Raw genomic sequence first — 18,082 nt, 5'->3', positions numbered from 1 at the left:
GCCCCCTTTTCACATGAATTGGCTCTGCAGTCCTAATCTCACTCGGCTGAAATTAATACAAAACACCTGAAAATTCTGAATTGGAAAGAACCTTAATAATCCTCTTATTTGGATGAGCCCAGTAAGTGGGGCTCTGGTTTTTACTTCACTTCAGAATAATTCCACTTTGACTGGTTTTGTATACTGGGACTCCAGGAAAGATTCCTTTTGCAGAAAGCACTGCTGCTTAAAAATCAGCTGTGAACTCATAAACCAAGCTTCTCATTGTATATATGAGGACACTGAGTCTCTAGGAAACTTGTAATCGCAAGTTCAGTTCTCCTACATCACATTGTCCATGTGCTGTGTTCAAGATCTCAGTGAGCAGAAACTACCGAATTGGAAAAATTACCGGGAGCCAAGAAAGGGCCTACCTACAACCTTCTGGTTTACATGAAAAGGAGAGTGAAGGAAGCCCAGTGACTGACTATACGTGACCTGCTTCATCCACATCAGAAATGGATACCTGAAGAGTGTGGCCTCCACTATTGACTCTTGATTCATGGCGAATGCTGGATAAAACATTCCCAGATTCTGCCTGATTTATGTACGGTGTCAACATGATGGAAGGTAAGAGCAAAATATATGTTTTATTTTTCTTATTTGTATTCCCATTAATACATTAGACACCTTTCCTATTAATAACACTTGGATGTCAGCATATTGACATTTTAGTAGCTCTATAGAACTATGATTCATGACCACTATAATTTCACCTTCAATCTCATCAGTTAAAGTAAATTTGCGTTCAATTAGTTGTTTTAGTTTTAGAACCATTGGAAAATCAATTTTGGTTACAATAATAGTCATAGGCTACATTGCTCTGTGAACCTGCATAATATGTATTAAGTTTTACCCCTCTCATCCTGCAATTTATGCTCTTATGTAAAATCACAGCATTCTGAGATGTATCCCAGAGATAGGATAATATGGGTAATTCATAATGCTAGACTTAGGCAGTTAGCAATCAAACTTTTCATGTGCATGATGGATAATTCAATTTAACTTTGAAAGGGAAAATAATTCAAAGTAGAGATGGCAGATTTTAGCAGAGATAACAAATTATATGTTTTCCCCAAGAGTAGGTGTCCCAAGGAGGAGGGGAAAGAGAACATGTGCTTGCCTGGGCTAGGCTGTCCTTATACCATTGTCAGTGTCATTACAAACCACAGCAGCAGGCCCACCACTTCAGCACTGGGCAGGCCTTCTGTAAGTCACATTTATTAAATTTTGTTCATCGGAATCAAAGATGGGGCTAAAGCAAAACAACAGATCACATTGACTCTGTAGGATGGTACTTTGAGCCAATATGGAAAACTATCTGTGTGATGTGCAGAATTTTCATCTTTCACGAATGCCAGTTAGAACCCTCAACCAAAACATGACTAATGTTAAGTTCATTACTTCATAATCAATGTATGATGGCAAGTAATTTTACATGGCCCTTGCTAAAATGTCTTTATATTCAGCAGAAAAAGTTCTTAATTCTTAGCAACATAAAAGGATAACCTATGTATCTAATAAAGCTGAAATATGCAAATTGACCATCACGCCGTCACAAACATGATGGCACCCAGTTCCCTCAGCCCTGCTGGAGTCCCCCAGTCCTTTCAGCCCTGCCAGAGGAACGGCAGGTGCACATTGCGGTTAGATCCACCCTCAGCCCCCCAGCCACCCAGGGTCAGCCTGAGGTGCAGGCAAGCCTTGGATGTTGGCTGCCCAGCACCTAGGGCCAGCCCAAGGCACAGGCAAGCCTTGGATGGTGACTGCCTGGCCTCCTGAGACTCAGGTAACCAGGGCCGGCCGAGTCTTGCGCTGCAGCAGTAGCGGCAGCAGAGGTGTGATGGGGGCATCACCTTCCCCTGATGGCTGGATCGCCTCCCACCCCTGAGGGCTCCCACACTGTGAGCAGGCCGGGCTGAGGGACCCACCCCCTCCAGTGCAAGAATTTTCATCACCGGGCCTCTCGTAAAAATATAATAAGTGCTGTCTACCAGGTAACAATCTGTCATTCTTCTTAAAATCCTATTCAATGGCCTTGCAAAGTTCTGTAATGCCATAGCATGTGAAGAAGTGTGCATTAGGAAACAAGGAGAGGCTGTGAAGCTGGTCACAGGCCTGCATCCTTAAAGCAACCAGGAAATGTTCACTCAGAATGCACACACTTTGAAGGACAGCTCAGGACATCTACAGGGGAAAAAGGTGGAGCTCTACCTTCTTATGCAACTGAACGGCATCAAGCTGTTACACTGAAAACAAGAAAAATTCCATAACCACAAAGGGTCTTTCAAAGCTGTACCGTCTAGTGAGAAAATAGATTTTTCTGTCAGCCTTTTCTTTTTTCTTTTAATTTTTCAAACAGACTTTTTTTTATTAATACTCACCAGAGGCTATGTTTGTTTTGTTGTTGTTGATTTTTAGAAAGAGGGGAAGGGAGAGAGAGAGAACGAGTGAAACTTAGATATGAGAGAGAAACATCAATTAGTTGGCTCCCAAAACCCAGGTATGTTGTGCCTTAGCTGATAAACAAATCCACAACCTATTGGTGTACAGGACGATGCTCCAATCACCTGAGCCACCTGGCCAGGGCTAAACAGACTATCTTGAAGTTAATTTTTCAAATTAAATTTATTGGGGTGACATAGGTTTTAAATGCACATTTCTATGATACATCATCTATGCATTGCACTGTGTCTTGAAGTCACTACTTCCCCCTTCCTGAAACCTCAGAAGCAGCACAGCCAGTTACACAAACATGCTCCCCTCATAGTTAAGACCTGGGTTCCAGCTTCTAGCTAATTCCGACACCAATCTTGGTGTGTATGTCATTTTGAAAAATTCTAAACCAGATTCTCTGAAAAACTTTTGAAGAATAATTTGGCATTATTCAAGACCTCCTCCCACCTCCTCTCAGAATGTGTTAATATACAAGAGCAACCCGTTTTTGCTCTTTGGTATGTGCTTGGTCTACTCCTCACCATTCATCCCTTTACTCATTTAATCAGGAAACATTCTTGAGTATATACTATGGCCCAGAGTTTGTGCTGATGACTGGGGTTACAAAAAGAGAATTAATCCCTACATTCAAACAAGCCCAGCTCATAATTTAAAGGCCATCATATAATAATCATGGGTAATAAGGAAGCTGGAGAAAGAAGCAGCATTGAAGTGGGTGAATGTATGTTTGTACTGAGGGAAGGGAACATTGTTCAAGAGAGATTTCAAAGCTTCCTCAAGAATATGTGTCTTGCGACCTGCCCTGCCCAAGCCCTGCGCAGAGCCATTTGCCAGATAGCCTCAGGCAAAGGCTAGATTAGCACCTCCCTAGAGGACAGAAGTTATCCCACTGCAGACACAGCTGATTCTCACAGCCAGTTGGCCTGGAGGTCAAATCCCCCTAGTATTAACTACAACAATCAAGGCTTAGCTACAATAAGACTGCGCATAAAGACCACTAGGGGGTGCACCAAGAAAGCATAAAAAATGCGGAGACAAAGAAACAGGACAAAACTGTCAATGGAGGATATTGAGTTCAGAACCACACTTTTAAGGTCTCTCAAGAACTGTCTAGAAGCCGCTGATAAACTTAATGAGATCCTCAAGAAATCTAATGAGACCCTCGATGTTATGATAAAGAACCAACTAGAAATTAAGCATACACGGACTGAAATAAAGAATATTATACAGACTCTCAACAGCAGACCAGAGGAGCACAAGAATCAAGTCAAAGATTTGAAATGCGAAGAAGCAAAAAACACCCAACCGGAAATGCAAAATGAAAAAAGAATCCAAAAATACGAAGATAGTGTAAGGAGCCTCTGGGACAGCTTCAAGCATACCAACATCCGAATTATAGGGGTGCCAGAAGATGAGGGAGAGCAAGATATTTAAAACCTATTTGAAGAAATAATGACAGAAAACTTCCCCTACCTGCTGAAAGAAATAGACTTACAAGTCCAGGAAGCACAGAGAACCCCAAACAAAAGGAATCCAAAGAGGACCACACCAAGACACATCATAATTAAAATGCCAAGAGCAAAAGACAAAGAGAGAATCTTAAAAGCAGCAAGAGAAAGAAACTCAATTACCTACAAGGGATTACCCATACGACTGTCAGCTGATTTCTCAACAGAAACTTTGCAGGCCAGAAGGGAGTGGCAAGAAATATTCAAAGTGATGAATGCCAAGAACCTACAACCAAGATTACTTTATCCAGCAAAGCTATCATTCAGAATTGAAGGTCAGATAAAGAGCTTCACAGATAAGGAAAAGCTAAAGGAGTTCATCACCACCAAACCAGGATTATATGAAATGCTGAAAGGTATCCTTTAAGAAGAGGAAGAGGAAGAAAAAGGTAAAGATACAAATTATGAACAACAAATACGCATCTATCAACAAGTGAATCTAAGAATCAAGTGAATAAATAATCTGATGTACAGAATGAACTGGTGATTATAATAGAATCAGGGATATAGAAAGGGAATGGACTCACTATTCTTGGGGGGAAAAGGGGTGTGGGAGATGCGGGAAGAGACTGGACAAAAATTGTGCACCTATGGATGAGGACAGTGGGGGGTAAGGGCAGAGGGTGGGGTGGGAACTGGGAGGAGGGGAGCTATGGGGGGAAAAAAAGAGGAACAAATGTAATAATCTGAACAATAAAGATTTAATAAAAAAAAAAAAAAAGAACGTGTCTTAAGGACAACCAATCCTTACCACGTGGGCACATTGGAGAAGGTACAGAGGCAGGAGGAAGCAGCAGACAGCAGAGCATATTGGAAAACAGAGAAGACCCCAAATGGTCAGAGCAGGTGAATAGGATGGTGAGTAACTGGAGTAGCCAAGAGTAATGGGAGGAAAAGGGATCATGGCAACATGGAGAATGCTCTCCAAGTTTAGGTTTGGTTAAGTGTGAACACAGAATTGATTTTCTTTGTTGTTTAAAAAGAGAAAAATAGAAAACAAGAAAAAAGAAACTGCCATTTGAAGTGTTCCCCTCCAAAGAGGTATTGGTAGTGTGATCTAAGACCCAGGAAACTATCGGAATGATTAGCCAAATGGGATGAATATTTAGCTTCAGAGATTCTTACTCATATACAAAAATACACAGGTTAAATGACAGTCAAATCTATAGTTAATAAGGAATTCCCACCCCTCTCCTCCTGACCCCCAGTTACCTTGGAAAGAATCTGAAGGGCTTTGTTGGCTGTTGCTACTCTCCTTCAATTTATCAGAGCCTTTCGTAGTTAATGTCCATGTTTCCATGTAATGTCAGAGAGTCAAATGTGAAACGTGACACAATTCTATGCTTTTCCCTCAATAGTTACTTAAATTACTCCTCTTGGAAAGAACAGACAACCTAGCAGCTGGGCTGACAGCACCAATTTGCCATCTTGCAAGAGAATAATTGTGAAACTTTGGGTTTTGTGTCTGCAAACAAAATAATTGAAGAGGAAAGATGTGGTCTCAGATTCCGCATGATGGTCCTTTGTTACCTAACAGTTTAGAGCAGGGTGGGTGCTTTTGGTTTGTGACTGAATTCAAAATCATTTGTATTATCTCATGGGTTCTGTAACTGTCTCCTTTTGTTTCTTTGTTCAGTCTGAGCGCTGAATGTATCATTAGTTTTTAGTGTTACTACCATTACCCATTATACTAGTACATTACTACCTAGGGTAAAAAGCAGAATTATTAACTTCTTCTTAGTCAGAGACACTAAAGTATATAGAGAAAATACAGGTAAAGATAAAATACGTTTCTTCTCTGTTCTCTCTATCTTTATCTATTTTTAAACCTTTTTACATTGTGTCACATGAAAATTGAGTATTAATTTTGTCCTTCTATACCAGTGTGCTTTGATTACACTAATTATCTGTCCCTTTTTAAAAATATATATATATTTTATTGATTTTTTTACAGAGAGAAAGAGAGAGGTATAGAGAGCTAGAAACATCGATGAGAGAGAAACACGGATCAGCCGTCTCCCGCACACCTCCCACTGGTGATGTGCCCGCAAACAAGGTTCATGCCCTTGACTGAAATCGAACCTGGAACCCTTCAGCCCGCAGGCTGACACTCTATCCACTGAGCCAAACCGATTAGGGCTATTTGTCCCTTTTTTTAACTACTATCACTAGCACTTGAACACCCTGTTTGTGCTTAATACATATATTTGTTGAATGAATGAATGAATAAAAATATCATTCTGTAACCTACATTCTTGGATTCCATAATTTTACTCTCAAAAATGCTCTTTCTGAGAATGTTTGCAATGGCTTCCCATCTTGTCCCAAAATTATGTCTTTGGGTTTCTCTTACTCATACGTTAGGGCTCTGATGCTTATTTTTCCACCATCCCAATGATGATGCACATCTCTGCTCTTCGCCTTCCTTAGCCAAAGCTTCATGATTATATTTGTTGCACACCTCCACTTAGGACTTCCTTCCAATTCAAATTTAATCTGATTTTTCCCTCAGCCTAACTGACTACTTTTCCTTTCCATCCTTTATAACCAAATCAAGTCAGTTCAAAATTTCTTATGTCATATAATCTCCAAGAGGTAACCCTGATATCTCATTATGTATTAACTGCTATGAAATATAACATTCTTTCTGTACAATTTGTTCAAGAAAGTTTTCCAAATTAGTTTTTGTTTCTTATTACTATAATGCACTTCCTCCCCTCTTAAAAATCTCTCAACTTCTGTTTTGGATAAAGGTTTTTATAATCTAGCAAATTATATATTTTAGTTGTGTTTGTAGTTTTTATTTGAGCAAATCTCTAATAGCATTACTCCCATCAGATTTACTCAGAGAACTCTGAAAAATATAGTGTGTCCTCCCAAAAATGTATACATATACTTTGAGTAAGTATAAAAGCAGTGTTTATTAAAATACATTTTATTTTCAAAATTGAGCTATCAACTGTTAAAGTGTGCATATATTTAGGGGGGAGGACACCAAAATATAAACACCCATAAAGTTTCATGAAATTTCTTCAAATTACTTCTAATTGTTTCTATGTACAGATGTAGAAAACAACTCTGAATAGATTTTATGTCTTCAATATTAAGATATTCCTTTATTTAATTTGCAGAAAATTCCTATAGAAAATGTTTGTTAAAGGGTGGAAGTTAAGATAGCTCATTGATTAAAAAAAACCACTATTATTCTTTCCTTTTGTAAATACTATAAGTTTTACATAAAAGTTGCTAGGTATTCAAAAATACCATTTTTATCACTAACCGAGGACCTCAGTTGCTCTGAGGATCTGCTGCCTTCCCAACCAACTGAATTTCTGCTTAGTTTTAAGACCCAGCACCACCTGATGTCACCCAAACTATCAAAGTTCATTTTATGTTTCAGTACCTCAGTTCCCCTAGGTTATTTTCACCGACTGGCAATAGTGGGTTCAACAAAATCTTTGGATAACTTTTACAAATTATAGAACAGTCTTGTATTTCCTGGTATTTGATATGCCTACCTAGAAAGATGCTTACGTACCTTCTGAGATGCTGGATTGTTGCTTAAAAAAAAAAAAAAAAAAAAAAGGCGCAACAAAGGTAGCATAAAAAAAAAAAAAAAGGTGTGCACACTCTTTGACCCAACAATTCCAATTCCAGGAATTTATCCCAAGGAAATAATAAAAAATGTACTGTTTATAATAGTAAAAGAAGCGCTAACAAAATCAATGTATAATAGCTTTCTTTAAAACTTATGGTACATAGGCATAATAGAATTCAATTTAACTTCATATATGGAATTAAAGTTATTTTGATATGAAAAAGCAAATGACTTATTAAATGAAGAAAGCAGATAGAAATTATGTATAATTCCGTTTTGTTAGAAAACAAATTTCTCTAAAAATATATAAATGCTTATAAAATATTAAAGGTTGAGATATTGAAAATTAACAGTGGTTATAACTTAGTGCTGGAATCACAGATGATATTAATTTTCTTCTGTGCTTTCTTCTACTTTCAAGATTTTTTTATAAAAGTATTATACATTTTAATGAGATTTATAGATTTATCAAAATTTATATATTTTTTAACTTTTAAATTAATTTTTTTAGAGAGAGAGACAAATAGAGAAATATCGATTTTGCTGTTCCACCTACCCATGCCTCCACTGGTTGCCTCTTGCATGTGCCAAGACCAGGAATCAAACCCCCAACGCTGGACAACCTTGGTACAACCCTGGTGCATCAGGACAATGCTGTAACTAATTAAGCCACCCGGCCAGGGCTCTCTCTATATGTTTTCCCAAAGGCAACAAAATCTCAGACATATGCCGAAGCAATTTCTTCACTGATACAGCTCCTAGGGCACTTGAAACTAATGTTAAGTAATTTAGATTCCCTAACAATTATTTTCTTCCTTTTTTAAAAAGTATGTCTTTTCTTCCCCATTTCTGTATTGCTTATGCCCACACATACTATCAGGAACATCTTCCTTAAATTTAATTTGTTGACCCCAAATGGCAGTATTTACTCTCTTCTTGACATTGAAATATGATTTGGTTCTAAGTGTTGATTAAAATAAAATGACAAAGAACCCCTTACCTGAATATCAGTCAATTTGTCCAATATCCGGGTTGCAAGCTTAGTCCCGTTCTCCACAGATGGAATGTGTAGGGTCTATAAAGAAAACCAGACACGAGATAATGAGGATATTCATGCATACTGTGCCACAAGTATGACACTCCATGATGCCACTGTATGAAGGCACCTCCTGGAAATAAGAAATAGCTCTATTATAATCTGATTATTTTAGCTCCAAAGCCTATTTTCTATTCTAAATTTGAATAAAAAGTAACTAGCCAATGATAGGTTGTCCATTGCCTACCAACTGATTTTAGAGCACAATTTGTTTATATACCAGTCTTCCAGATAACTTGAGAAACTAATGAGAAGCTATGGGTGGCTAAAACAGTGTCTAAACTTCAGAGAACCCTACCTCTTCTAGCATTCCTCAAATCAAAAGATAAATGGTTGGCTTTCATATTTAACCCTCTCAGCAAGAAATAAAAACTCAAAGATACTTTGCATTATAGTAAATCATTTAGGGACATAAATTAAAGTAAGTCTATGCCTTCGCAAAAGGGGTTTCTAGCCCTATGTCTGTTACAAGCCAAACTTCCAGGGACCACAGCCTCCATAATGTTGGATCGCATGGTTAAATTCAGGGCTGAAAAAGATTTAAAGACCCTAATTTATATTTCAGTCATGTCCATTCATGCCTCGCTGGCTTGCAGGCCTTTGATAGTGTGATTTTAGCATATAGTCCATGTTCTCACCTTTCTTATTATGCCCTTTAGGATAATAGGATAATTAGATGTACCTTTTGGCTCTGAATGCCCTCTAACACAAGACCATTAAAAACATATTAAATTTTATAAACTTCTTATATCTATAGGTGAAATAATAATTGGACTTAAAGATATCTGATCATTATAATGACAATCACAGTTCATTAAAAAAGTAACCGATGTCTAGATACTACCATAATAAAATATGAAACAGTAGCTTTAAAATCAGTACAAGCATTGAATGATAATAGAATCATTCTTCTCTCTTGAAAGTCTGTAGATGGAATTAGGTCAGGAACCATTCCCTAAAAGCAAGTTTAAAATTCTCAAGCAATGAAGCAGCCACCATTAAAATCAGCAGAGAAAAAACAAGAGAAAAAAAAATCTGCCAGCTGAGAAAAAAATATTATGGCGTTAATATTAAATTTCAATAAAATTTATATTTAATATAAGTGATTTAAGCCATCTCACATTTTAAGAATAATACTCAAATGACTTTAACTTACAAAGTTAGGTGTTGATGTTAATCATAAGTATTGGATCTTTGTTATAAAGGGGAAAGCAAAAAAACTGACCCCAAAATGGAATTACAGCACATATAAAATCAGGCTGGTTTACTGGAAGGAGAAAATTTCTTCCAACTAAATGCTTGAATTGTTTTCTGGAAGATTTTAGTAAATGTTCCAGGTTTGCCAAATAAAAAAAAATTGTTGTAAAGTGGTCTAAATAAAAACAACATCAATAATATTAAGAGTAATAAATGCAGGAATTGATCATTCAAATGCATTTCCCATAACTACTAGCCATTCCTACTCCAAGAATTTGGAACTACTTTTGGCAACCAGTAATCAAAATCTAACTACCTGTAGAACCTTCCGTACAAAGCCAGTAGAAAGTAATGAGTGGAAATCTAGTGACACATCTCAAAACCCGAAATTGACAAAAGGCAGATATCCTTGTCCAAGGACAAAACTGACCTCCCACCTTCTTGAAGCTTACACAAACTCACTGAAAAGGTAAGAGTAAGTAATTTGCTAATACAGGTTCATGAGGACAATCCACCCCAGTTAATGGAATGCCAAGCTACAAAAAAAATAAAAAATAAAAATAAAAATAAATAAATAAATTATAAGCAGATGCTTAGAAAGAGCGGGCTGCCTTACCTCGCCCTTGTACAGGATATCAGAAACTGGGCAAACAATGCAGGCGGTGCCAGAGCCAAACATCTCCTTCACTCGGTTCTGCTCCAAGGCTGTTGTCAAGTCACCCATGGTGAGGTACCTCTCCGACACCTTAAATTCACCCTGTTCACAATATCAAAAATAAAGTGATACATATTTTTAAGGAAAAGGCATGGGGGGTGGGGGGGTGGAAATGCCCTGCAGTGCTACCTTTCTATTTTACATTCTTAGAGGGGAAAGCTGTAGAAAGCAACACCATCTGACTGGTGAAACACAGTGAGGTGTTAAGCACCTACTCCAAGGTCACAGGCTCTCTAAATGAGAGGATCAGGATACAAAATATCAGATTATCAGCATAAAATGCACGGTATATTTTTAAGACATGTGTGCTTTTTTTATTTTTATTTTTGGCCTTTTATTTGTTGTCATGGCTAAAGCCAAACAGGTTGATGTACACTGGTGCTACTTAACGTGTACTCTAAGCTGACAGGGTCTTAAGTGCTATTTACTATAAAAGAGAATACATTATCATAACATTAATAATTATAGCTACCATTTATTGAGCATCCATTGCATGCCAACTTCTCTGATTTTTAAGGTGGGTATTATCATCCCCGTTGTATAGATGAAGACATAAAGGTTCAAGGAAGTTGAGTGACTCCCCCTAAGGCCGCACAGATAGTAAATGGCAGGAAGTGGACCTGAATTCAGGTTTAATCCAACTCCCTCCAAATTTGGTCCTTTTTCTATTGTGTCCTTTATGGATTAAAAACATAGACTGAGTTTAAACATCTGGAAGATTTCATTACTTTAAAACAGTGAAAGTATATTTGGACTTTATTTGAGAAATTGCATTGTATATTTTTTCTTCCTAAATTAAACTCACTGATTCAGTTGACTTTACCGCAGTAATCCTCTCCCTTACTCTTAGAATCATATTAGATTTTCATCACAGAATTATATCAATATAACCTCATCAACTTCTGCTGAACTATTGGAACATTTTATTTGCTCCAGAATAGGAAATAAAAACAAAAAACAAAATTCTGATTTTTTAAAGCTATCTGGTTAAACTATCTATTTAATACACATTCGTTTATGTTAGTGGTTAAAGCTCAAAGTTTGTCAACAGACTATTAAGGACAACAAAAAATGGACAGATTTTTTAAAATAAAATGAGAGTATTTTTTAAAACCTGCAAATCTACAATAGATAAAAATGGAAATCACAGCTCTTGGCAAGATTCAAAACATTAGAAGAATGCATCATGCTGTAAGCATATATTTGGAAGGGTAGGAAAATATGCCTGTGATAGAAATATGGCTTTTTGCAAGTTTCAATTTATCTCAATCTGTAATTGCAATTATGTTGTTCAAAGGTAAATAAATTCCAGAAAATCAGCCAAGTTAACTGAAAACAAGCTGAGCTCTGTATTCTGGAAAAGGAAAAAAAAAATCTTGTAAATAAACAGAATTGTTTTTAGTCTGCTCACCCTTACTTATCTTTGGACAATTTCCCCTGTCTGGCAAGTAATGGTAACCCCCCACATGGCTCTTGGCATTTATGTCTCACTGTTTTAGAATAGCTTTTAAAATAAATTACAGCTAAGGAGTCAAGAAAAAACTTCCTCCATAATAACCTATTTTCATGCTAGCAAATCATTAGTGTGGGAAAGCATTTCCACTTGCAACTTGTCATCAACCCTTCTGTACGTGGTTGAATTTTTTCTCTAATAAAACAAAAATTACTGAGCTTTGAAAATACATCTTTGCAACTGCAAACATATTTAGGACAGGGCAAGCTGTTTGAAATTATACAAACAGTTTGTAAATGCCATGCCCAATGTGCCAGCCAGCATGTGGCAGCTGTGCTATAAATAATTCTACAAAACCCCGAAGTAGACAAGGCCCATTTCCTCTATTTCCAAAGTCTTTTTCCAGAGGAAATGTACTGGTGCTCTCCTAGATAATGTGTGTTTCTAAACATTTGCCTTATTAGTACTGTTTGACCACAGAATGCTCACAGCCCTTTCATGTCCCTTGGACATCAGTTTAACACATGGGTCAAAAGTTCCATCCAAGAACCTTTGCCAGATAACCAACTCATTCAACATTCATCTTAAGTATGTCATTTCCAATACTAAATAGTTTAACATGCTTGCCTGTGTCACGTGAATCAGAAAGTCTACTGAAAATAATTTTACACTTGCTTGAGTGTTTTGATTTTAAAGTAAGTATGTATGAGAATTTGGAAGGACAGGGAGCATGAGGGAGGGAAGGGAAAGGCAGCCAAACTAATAATGTTATGTTAGTAAACGCTTATGCCAGTAGAATTCTTTAATTTCTATGATAAGTATGGCTATGCTGGAATAAACACAGGAAGAGGAGAACTACAAATCATTGCCATGTGGAAACAAGACTTAGACGTGAAAAGTTAAGGACTGGCTAAATGGAAGCACGCAAATTATAAACCAGGTGATTTGGTGGGAGACACCTGATACAGAGCTTGAGATTAGTACTAGAATACTTCTTCACCAGGACAACTTGACAAACTGGTTTCTCTCTGCCCTCCCTATAAACAATGCTTATTTGATAGTCTTGCCAAGACAGTTCTCTTAGAAGAGTTCTTTTCACTCAAGTTAAGATTAAAGATTAGATAACATTGGTTGCAACTTCAGGATATTATTTCAACACGAAGCTGGGCTTATTTTGATTACTTTTTGTTTCATGCTGAGAAAAGTTACTCATGTCAAAAACCCACCCACTTGCGTGCCAGGTCCAGAATGCTCTGCCTTGTCACTCCCGGAAGAATGATGCCATCTAGTGGAGGAGTTGCCAGTTCTTCTTCTGTCAATTAGAAATTGGAATATTTTCAGACTTTAACTATATTAGCCATGCCTTATACCAGCGGTTCTCAACCTGTGGATCGAGACCCCTTTGGGGGTTGAACGACCCTTTCACAGGGGTCGCCTAAGACCATTGGAAAACATAGATAATTACATATTGTTTTTGTGATTAATCACTGCTTTAATTATGTTCAATTTGTAACAATGGAAATACATCCTGCATACCAGATATTTACATTACGATTCATAACAGTAGCAAAATTACAGTTATGAAGTAGCAATGAAAATAATTTTATGATTGGAGGGTCACCACAACATGAGGAACTGTATTAAAGGGTCACGGCATTAGGAAGGTTGAGAACCACTGCCTTATACCAATAGCCAATAAGACGACAACAACAACAACAAAACAAGCAAACAACAAAAAAAACACCTGTGTCTTGCAACTTGGCTAGTAATAAACAGGAAGATGTTACTGTTCTGCATTGTCAAATTTCTCAACTCAATTCACACTTCACGTAGATCTTTATTCAAAGAAAAAGATGAAGAAGAAGAAGGAGGAGGAGAAGGGAAAAGAAAGAGAAAGAGAGAGAGAGAGAGAGAGAGAGAGATACTACTCATCCATTTATCTTCAATGTACCCTTAACCAGTAAAAAATGAGATGGTTTTCCACTAACAAACAACAAGAGTTATAGACTACTCTTAGGAGGAACATTGTGAAGTCAAAATTTAGTGGGTTAAAGCTGGTTAGTAATTAGAATAATATAGATAGGATCATACTTGGGAACACTGGTCATTAGCAAACCTTTTAAGAATACTGTGGCCCTAACTGGTTTGGCTCAGTGGATAGAGCATTGGCCTGTGGACTGAAGGGTCCCAGGTTCAATTCCTGTGAAGGGCATGTACCTTGGTTGCAGGGACATCCCCAGTAGAGGGTGTGCAGGAGGCAGCTGATCGATGTTTCTCTCTCATCGATGTTTCTAACTCTCTATCCCTCTCCCTTCCTCTCTGTAAAAAATCAATAAAATATATTTTTTTAAAAAATTAGAAGGAAAAAAAAGAATACTGTGGAGGAGCCCACTCCCAAGAAGAGTGGGTGCCTATTCAGGCCAGCCACTGCTCCCATACTACCCCTTGATAAAGCTCTCTAGAGTGATTTTCAAACTATAAAGTGATTATACACATCATATATAGAATCGTTGACTTCACCCTCTGAGTTTCAAATGTAATAGGCAGGCTCAGGATGGGCTCAAGCACATATTGGCTAACAAAAAAAGAAAGAAGAAAAAGAGAAATCCAAAAAACAAAACAAAATTCTATAGGTGACTCAGAGAGAGCCAAGGCTAAGACACTGGTCTACTTCAGCACAATCCCAGGCTCTCCAAACCACCGTTCGGTCTGGCATGACTATCCATCTGCAAGAGCCAGTGTGGCCCATGATCCACAAACACCCCTTACATAAGGGGATCTCTGGTTCTCAGCATCCCTTTCCCTTCCCCACCTCTGGCACCCAGGAATCTGCATCTTGTGAGAAAGTCAATCCTTAAATCATTGCTTTATAAAGATGTTGAACCTTGTAACAGACCATATGTTGCCCAGCGTGTGTTTTTAGGAGAATTCACAAGGTATGCTTGTAAGAATCACTAGGTAACAAAGGCTGTGCAGAAATCACACCGGTGACTCTGAGCTCCCCAAGTCAAGTTCTGCCGCTAAAAAGGACTTTGGAAATCACCGAGTGCAATCCTTACTTTACAGAAGAAACTGAGGCCCTAAAACATAAGTGACTTGCAAGGTTGGTGACAGTGGGGGACAGTCAGGACCAGAGCTTCAGGGTCCCAACATTGGGGTCTTTCCTTTATGACGGGATGCTGGGGTCTGGGCTCACCTGTCACACTGTGGTTACATCACACATCCCCAACAAACAAGCTGAATAACTTTTGGAAGACCAAAACTCTCTATTCGTTCCTGTGTCCCCAAAACTCAGCATTCTGCCTGACTCAGAATGGATGTAATACGTGTTTTTGAATAAAAATAAATAAATGAATAATCTCTTTTCTAGGATATAGCAGTATGATTTTCTTTTTTTTAATGTGTCTAAAAATCATCTGAAAGATGCTTTCAGGAAAGAGGAAAACTTGGTTTTGGCAACGTCCTTGGGGCTACTTGGAAATGTTGCTCTCAAAATAAACCTGTGTTTTGCAAGAGCTAGCTAGACACACAAATGTATGGATCTACATGTGCGTGTATATATACGCACACACTCCACACATAGAGACAAACATACTTCCAGTGGCCCCAAACTGGACCTTTTCCTAGAGCTTGCCGAGCTCTAAGACTCCATCAAGTTAAATGAAAACAGCGGCCCCGCCTGTGCAAATGCAGTTTTGTGAAATATATTTAACACCCAAACTGTAACCACTAGCCTGAGGTCAAGGAACAGAACATCTGTTTCCCTGGTTGCCAGACAGAGATGATGACATGACAACATTTGGGTGAGAAATATTCATTTTCCTCTGCAACCACAAACATGCTTAGGGGAGCCAGAACTGGCTCCAGATGGCCCAACATGAGGAAAGCAGAGCCTACAAATGCAGCTTGTTTTTGACAGAGAAATCATTTTTAGAAGCTGAAGAATTTAGAAGCAACAACAGCAGGATTCATCTGTGACATCCCAAAGTCAAGCACTAATGGGAACCAGGAATGTGGGTTTGCGTAAGAGCCCTAAACATCATCAGCACAATTATTCATTTACTCAACAAATATACAGATGGGCCTGGCCTAACAATGCTTTGACATGATTTTTTTTTACTTTTAAGATGGTGTGAAAGTGATACTTATTCAGGAAAAACCAAACTTTGAATTTTTTTTTAATATATTTTATTGATTTTTTACAGAGAGGAAAAGAGAGACATAGAGAGTTAGAAACATCGATGAGAGAGAAACATCCATCAGCCGCCCCCTGCACACTTCCCACTGGGGATGTGCCCGCAACCAAGGTACATGCCCTTGACCGGAATCGAACCTGGGACCCTTCAGTCCGCAGACCGACGCTCTATCCACTGAGCCAAACCGGTCAGGGCCAAACTTTGAATTTTGACCTTCTCCCAGGAGACAGATGTTCAGTCCGATGCTCTCATGGATGCTGGGCAGTGGCAGCGAATCGCAGCTCCCAGTCAGCCTCATGATCTCGAGGGTAAACAACTGATACTCTGTGTACTGTGTGGCCAGCGTTTTGGGATATTGTGTTCTAAGCACAATAAGGTAGGCGAGGCTAAGCCATGATGGGTGGTAGGTTAGGTGTATTAAATACATTTCGATTTATGACATTTTCAATTTAACGATGGGTTTATCAGGCTGCAACTCCATCATAACAAGCATCTGTGTATTGAGTGCCCACCATATGCAGTTGGCTTATCTCTATACCCAGGATAAAGCAGTGAACAGAACTGACATAACTCCCTCCTTACTTTCTAATAGGCAGAGGCAAACAATTGTTTTGTTAAATAGTGTATTAGACCATGAAAGGAAAAAAGGGGCAAGGTGATAAATGCTGTGAAGTGGAGAGAGGAGTGTGCAAATATTTTTAAATGTATTTTTATTGACTTCAGAGAAAGAGGGAGAGGGGGAGAAAGAGAGAGAACCATCAATGATGAAAGAGAATCATTGATTGGCTGCCTCCTGCATGCCCCCTCCTGGGGATCAAGCCTGCAACTCAGGCATGTGCCCTGACCTAGAATCAAATGGTGACCTTCTAGTTCATAGATTGATGCTCAACCACTGAACAACACCGGCTGGGTGAGTTTGCAATTTTTAGTAAGGTGCTCAGGAAAGCCTTACTGAGAATGGGATATGTGGGCAAAGACTGGAAGGCGGGATCGGAGCACACCAACAGACGTCTGAGGGAGGAGGGCTCCAAGCAAAGTTGGTGTAAATGCCTGATGTCCAAGAAGGCTCTCAGAGCCTGAGCAGCCTGAGCAGCATCAACACTCACTGCCAGGATCAATCATTCTCCCAAACTATCTGTGAACTCAACCACAGGAACTGGGTCCAATTCTCAGGGTGGCTCCCGTGTCCAGTAGAAGATAAAAATTGTTCCAACAATCATATTAGTCTCTGCAAGTGTATGTGTTAAATTACTCATCCACTGAGTAAAAAGGAGAATCGAGGCTGTGCGATCTTATTACTGGAATCAAAATCCACACGAGTTACGGGACAATTGCCACATACAGTCGTCATGCAAGGCATGGTTCTGTGAACAGATTATCTACTTTAGTGACCTTTCAAAGGCAGCAGAGAGAGTGGGTGTGCATGACAGACCGCAGGTTATTACTAAAAGAACTCTGCATATACCTGCTTTTGGTAACATTTGTAAAAATCAAAATTTTGCTGATTTCCATTATTCTTTATATTTCCTTTTTCTTTTTCTAATCCTTACCCGAGGATATTTTTCCATTGATTTTTAGAGAGAGTGGAAGGAGGGGGAAAGACAGAGAGAAACATCAATGTGAGAAAGACTCATCAAATTGTTGCCTCATGCACGCACTCTGACCAGAGCCAGGGTGGAGCCTGCAACAAGGTACATGCCCTGGATCAGAATTGAACCTGGGACCCTTCAGTCCTCGGGCTGATGCTCTATCCACTGAGCTAAACCAGCTAGGGCTCTTTATATTTTCTTAAAGGCACATGGTATAGCCCTGACCTGTTTGGC

General features: G+C 38.6%; 1 protein-coding gene across 5 annotated transcripts in view; it reads right to left on the bottom strand.

Moving 5' to 3' along the window:
- The window catches only part of BCAT1 (branched chain amino acid transaminase 1), a 91,175-nt gene that overhangs the window by 3,236 nt on the left and 69,857 nt on the right, over positions 1-18,082 (bottom strand). For all 5 annotated transcript variants that reach the window (XM_036301055.1, XM_036301053.1, XM_036301052.1 and 2 more), the window contains 3 exons: positions 13,290-13,375; positions 10,512-10,652; positions 8,603-8,677 (listed from right to left, as the gene is read on the bottom strand). In XM_036301055.1, coding sequence (XP_036156948.1) covers positions 8,603-8,677; positions 10,512-10,652; positions 13,290-13,375 — 302 coding nt within the window. The remainder of the gene's footprint in view (positions 1-8,602; positions 8,678-10,511; positions 10,653-13,289; positions 13,376-18,082) is intronic.

This window comes from Myotis myotis, unplaced genomic scaffold, assembly GCF_014108235.1.
Source record: "Myotis myotis isolate mMyoMyo1 unplaced genomic scaffold, mMyoMyo1.p scaffold_m19_p_3, whole genome shotgun sequence".
Taxonomy (NCBI): domain Eukaryota; kingdom Metazoa; phylum Chordata; class Mammalia; order Chiroptera; family Vespertilionidae; genus Myotis; species Myotis myotis.
The sequence above is the reverse complement of the archived record's forward strand: the minus strand, read 5'-3'. Positions and strand labels throughout refer to the sequence as shown.